The sequence below is a fragment of the Chiloscyllium plagiosum genome, chromosome 18 (genome assembly GCF_004010195.1).
Source record: "Chiloscyllium plagiosum isolate BGI_BamShark_2017 chromosome 18, ASM401019v2, whole genome shotgun sequence".
Classification (NCBI taxonomy): domain Eukaryota; kingdom Metazoa; phylum Chordata; class Chondrichthyes; order Orectolobiformes; family Hemiscylliidae; genus Chiloscyllium; species Chiloscyllium plagiosum.
This window is the reverse complement of record NC_057727.1, coordinates 18534744-18539799: the sequence shown is the minus strand read 5'-3', so window position 1 is coordinate 18539799 and position 5056 is coordinate 18534744. Positions and strand designations below refer to the sequence as shown.

At 39.0% G+C, this 5056-nt stretch overlaps 1 protein-coding gene across 3 annotated transcripts in view; it reads right to left on the bottom strand.

The window, feature by feature from the left end:
• LOC122558909 (inter-alpha-trypsin inhibitor heavy chain H3-like) overlaps window positions 1-5056 on the bottom strand; it is an 87374-nt gene extending 82318 nt beyond the window's left edge. For all 3 annotated transcript variants that reach the window (XM_043707853.1, XM_043707852.1, XM_043707854.1), the window contains exons 1-3: window positions 4904-5056; window positions 4754-4810; window positions 3885-3914 (exon numbers count right to left, since the gene is read on the bottom strand). In XM_043707853.1, coding sequence (XP_043563788.1) covers window positions 3885-3914; window positions 4754-4810; window positions 4904-4993 — 177 coding nt within the window. In that variant the 5' untranslated portion in view covers window positions 4994-5056. The remainder of the gene's footprint in view (window positions 1-3884; window positions 3915-4753; window positions 4811-4903) is intronic.

Genomic DNA, 5056 nt, shown 5'->3' with positions numbered 1-5056 from the left:
TTGGACTGTGGGAGGAAACCGGAGCACCCGGAGGAAACCCACGCAGACACGGGGAGAACGTGCAAACTCCACAGTCAGTCGCCTGAGGCGGGAATTGAACCCGGGTCTCTGGCGTTGTGAGGCAGCAGTGCTAACCACTGTGCCACCGTGCCTTTTTGCTTTGGAGCAACTTGGTTCATTCTGATCGCCAGATTGCAGGAAGCTTGTGATTGCACGAGAGAGTGTTCAGATGAGATTGACCAAGATGTTTCCTGAACTGGACCATTCCCTCGATGAAGATGGACGAAAAGTCTGGGGCTGTTTCCTTGATACCAGAGAGGGTTGAGTGATTAACATGCACAGTAGGAATATGAATATGTGTGATAGGAATAATCTTCTTATGGAAAGGATTAATAACTCGGTAGGTAAATTAAATACAAGAGTTACGAGGTTTAGTGGCGATTCAGGAAGAACGTTTTGATTCTGAGAATGTTGTTTGTCTGGAATTCACTGTCTGAAAGCGGGGTAAAACTGAGAGTCATCAGAACATTTCTGAAATATTTAGCTGAACACTTACAAAGCCAGACCGCACATGGATAAGGACCACGCACTGGAAAGGGAAGCGAGGATAAACAGATGCTTGGTGAAAGACACAAAAACAGTATCATTGGCTGCTCGCGCATGATGTCTAGCACAGCTCTGTGGTGCACTAAAAAGCAAGAGAGGATTCTCTATTGTTATTAAGATTGTGATTCACAACTTGTGGGTTTGAGATGATACGAAGATAGGTGGAGTTGTGGACAGTGAGGAGGGCTGTTGTCGGCTGCAGAGGGACTTAGATATGATGCAGAGCTGGGCTGAGGAGTGGTAGATGGAGTTCAACCCTGCCAAGTGTGAGGTTGTCCATTTTGGAAGAACAAATAAGAATGCGGAATACAGGGTTAATGGTAGGGTTCTTAGTCAGGTGGAGGAACAGAGGGATCTTGGGGTCTATGTACATAGATCTTTGAAGGTTGCCACTCAGGTGGATAGAGTTTGTAAGAAGTCCTATGGAGTATTATCGTTCATTAGCAGAGGGATTGAATTCAAGAGTCGTGAAGTGATGTTGCAGCTGTACAGGACTTTGGTTAGGCCACAGTTGGAGTACTGTGTGCAGTTCTGGTTGCCTCACTTTAGGAAAGATGTGGAAGCTTTGGAGAGGGTGCAGAGAAGGTTTACCAGGATGTTGCCTGGAATGGAGAGGAAGTCGTACGAGGATAGGTTGAGAGTTCTCGGCCTTTTCTCGTTGGAACGGCGAAGGATGAGGGGTGACTTGGTAGAGGTTTATAAGATGATCAGAGGCATAGATAGAGTAGACAGTCAGAAACTTTTTCCCCGGGCACAACCGAGTGTTACAAGGGGACATAAATTTAAGGTGAAGGGTGGAAGGTATAGGGGAGATGTCAGGGGTAGGTTCTTTACCCAGAGAGTGGTGGGGGCATGGAATGCGCTGCCTGTGGGAATGGCAGAGTCAGAATCATTGGCGAACTTTAAGTGGCAATTGGATAGGTACATGGATGGGTTCTTAAGTCGGACAAATGTTCAGCACAACATCGTGGGCCAAAGGGCCTGTTCTGTGCTGTATTGTTCTATGTTCTATGTTCTATGTTCTATAAGACTGACAAGAAAAAAACTGACTCATAACACCAAAATGTTTATCTACAAGACCTGTATCTTCAACACATCGCTGTACAGAAACAATGTATAGACAATTTGTAGCTACCAAGAACAAAGACTCAATCACTTCCATTTCTGGTGCCTCTGAAATATCATTGACAGCACATGTCACCAATAAAACAGTCCTTGCCAATATGTTAGCATTAATTAATGTGCTTTTTTGGGTCAAACTTCATTGCCAGCATGACACGACCTTAGTGCTTTCCTGTATGATAGCCCACGTAATATATACCACAAAGTCTGAGCTTTTGTTAAGAGATTTTTTATGTTTATTAACAACACTAACAATTTACAGTGCTATAAGATAGATAACATATGCACATAGTTTAGGTTCTATGTTTGCTGATGTTGCAGCCTCATAACACGACAGCAGCAACACTCACATCCCTGACTAATTACAAACTGTACTGACTTCAATGTTCTGTACAATGAGGGTGAGGTGAGAATCTTTATACTAGAAGATCACTGTTGCCTTAAAGATAAACACTCTGTCTGGCTTGGAAATTATGCAGTAACGTAATATTAATCAAGCAAGACATCACTGGCTTGGACACACATACAGGATGGAAAATTGTCACATCTTCAAAAATATTCTTTTTGGTGAAGAATCCCATGACAAGAGGTCAGCAGTCCACCCAAAGCAAGGGTGCAGGCTTGAAAGTCCTCCATATCAATCACAACAAATGGGAAACTCCAGCTGATGATTAATACAAATGGTGTCACCCAGTTGTGAGTAGGAGAATGCAAACATGATGACATGTAGTTTCAGAAGCTTAAGAAGACTTTATTTTTCAGAATTCTATAGGGGATTTTGTTAAACTTTGAGAGGATGCAGAAAAGATTTAAAACAATGTGGCTTTGACCGAAGGGTTTGAGTTACAGAGAGAAAGGCTTAAATTAGCCTGGGGCTTCTTACCTGGAGCTGAGAGGTTATCTTATTGAGATAAATCTCTACAAAACATTAAGGGCAGAGATAAAGTGAATCCCCAAGGTCTTTTCCCTCAGGTAGGGGGAGTCCAAAATGAGAGGGTATAGGTTTAAGGTGAAAGGAGACAGTTTTAAAAAGGACCTGAGTGGTAACTGTTTCATGCAAAGGTTGGTGCGTATATGGTAAAAACAATGACTGCAGATGCTGGAAACCAGAGTCTAGATTAGAGGTGCTGTAAAAGCACAGCAGTTCAGGCAGCATCCGAGGAGCAGTAAAATCGACGTTTCGGGCAAAAGCCCTTCATCAGGAATACAGCTGCGTATATGGTGCATATATGAAACAAGTTGCCACAGGAGGCAGTACAATTACACATTTAAAAGACATCTGGATGGGTATATGAATAGGAAGGGTTTTGAGAGATATGGGCCAAGTGCTGGTAAATGGGACTAGGTTAGATTGGGATGTCTGGTTGGTGCTGATGAGTTGCACTGAAGGCTCTGTTTCTGTGCTGTATGATTCTGTGATGCTCTAATTATTTTCTTAATCATCAAAAGGAGTGCAGAGGATGATCTTATCTAATTTCACCAAAGTTCTGAGTTTTCATTCCTCATCATCTCATGCAGATGGAAAAATGCCAACCAACAACCAAGGTTTTTGCTATAAATGATCATAGTGTGCAAATAATATAATCTGAAATGTATTTTACAGAATCTAAACACTTAAAACAAAATCAAACTATTATTGAGAGAAAAAAGACAATTTACGAGAACTGACAAAAGTCTCAACACATTTAAAACAAATACCAATTTCTAAGGACCATGTCATTTTATTTTTGGGTCTTTAAAGTAACTGCAGAATGCAAGGATAAAAAAAACTTTTTAAAATTGGGATATCCCAGGATGTCATAATGTCACAGCAAAAAATTTCATAGTGATTGTGAACTCTATTTTTATGGCTGTGGGATCCTACAATCTGCAGACCACCAGGAGCTAAGATTGGTTCTCAGTCAACTAAGCAGGTTAGAACTGGAAACGAGTTACAAAGACACAGATGTGCAGAGAGAGAAATATATAGAAGGATGCGCTGTTGTTCTCCCAGCTATAATTTAGTTAATTAAAATTAATAAGATTAATACTTAAAAGATACCTGGTCCATGTTTGCTGTCAACCCTGGTCTGAAAGATACATAGCCGGGGTATTGTGCATAATGAAAAAAATGTAACTGAAATAAATAGTATGAAATAAATAGAAACCAAACCTGCCTTTTTGCCATTCTCCTTGGTGCTTCTTTTCTGTTGCCAACCAAGAAAAAAAATGAAAAAATGTTATAAAGTGCATTTGCAATACCAAAAGTACACAAATATTGTAACATCAGGAATAAAATTAAACTGCAAATGTAATTTTGTGAATCATCAGTTGCACCCTATGAATCCACGGAGGCTCATGTCCCATGGCAGTCTCAGAATATATTATCATTTAATAAACTGGACAATGTACTGTTAGTAATAATAAATTGGATACTTGAAACTAATAATAAAATACCTCTCTATATCTCAGGTTGCAACTGCTTTTTATTTTTGATCAAAACCTGAATTTTCAATTTTATTGAAATACTGTCCAAAGCAACTGATAAAAATTAAAAATGATACATTCTATCTAATATAATTGATTAAAACATTATTGAAATAAAGATACCATAATAAGTAACGTTCTGGTGCAAAGACTGTCTGCTGTTGGTGGCTGCATTGACAACTGTTGTCAATCAAGAATGAAGCAAAATAAAGAATCACACAGGATTGAAGATGTATATACTATTAAGGCAAATTGGATGTCAGATCGTGATTGAAGTCAAACCTGAGAGTTCAATGATGATTGATTGCCCTTGGTTTATTTTCACACTGGATTTTATTTGCAAAGGTTACCTAGATTGGTACACTGATTTGCATTTTTCAAAATCAATCTTAGATTTGTGATTTGCAAATCCCAACTGATTGGGACAATGACTCAGATGAAAGAAGCTCAGACATGAAGCATAATCAATAGTTAATACTTTCGTGTCTTAATTGAAATAATTTTTCCAGTTGTTAAATTAAGCTTAATAAGTTTACATGTACAAATTAGCTAAATATACCTTCAGTATTCTTCCTGGCAGCTTCAGAACATTTGACAAATAGTTTGTATCATCTCTCTGCTCAAACAAAAGTAAAATATCTAAACGTCAAGTCAATGAATTTAAGAATAAAGTTATTTTAACTATTTGGTGCTTTAAATAACACATTACCTGATGATGCTCTGATTCTGTTATTATGTAATCAGCAGATAATAATGCTGGAATAGTAATTACTAAAATATAGGACAGTACCGACTTCATTTTGCACAAATGCTCTGGTTGGAGCTATCGGGGTCGAGGTCTGATTCTGAGTTCTGTTAATGA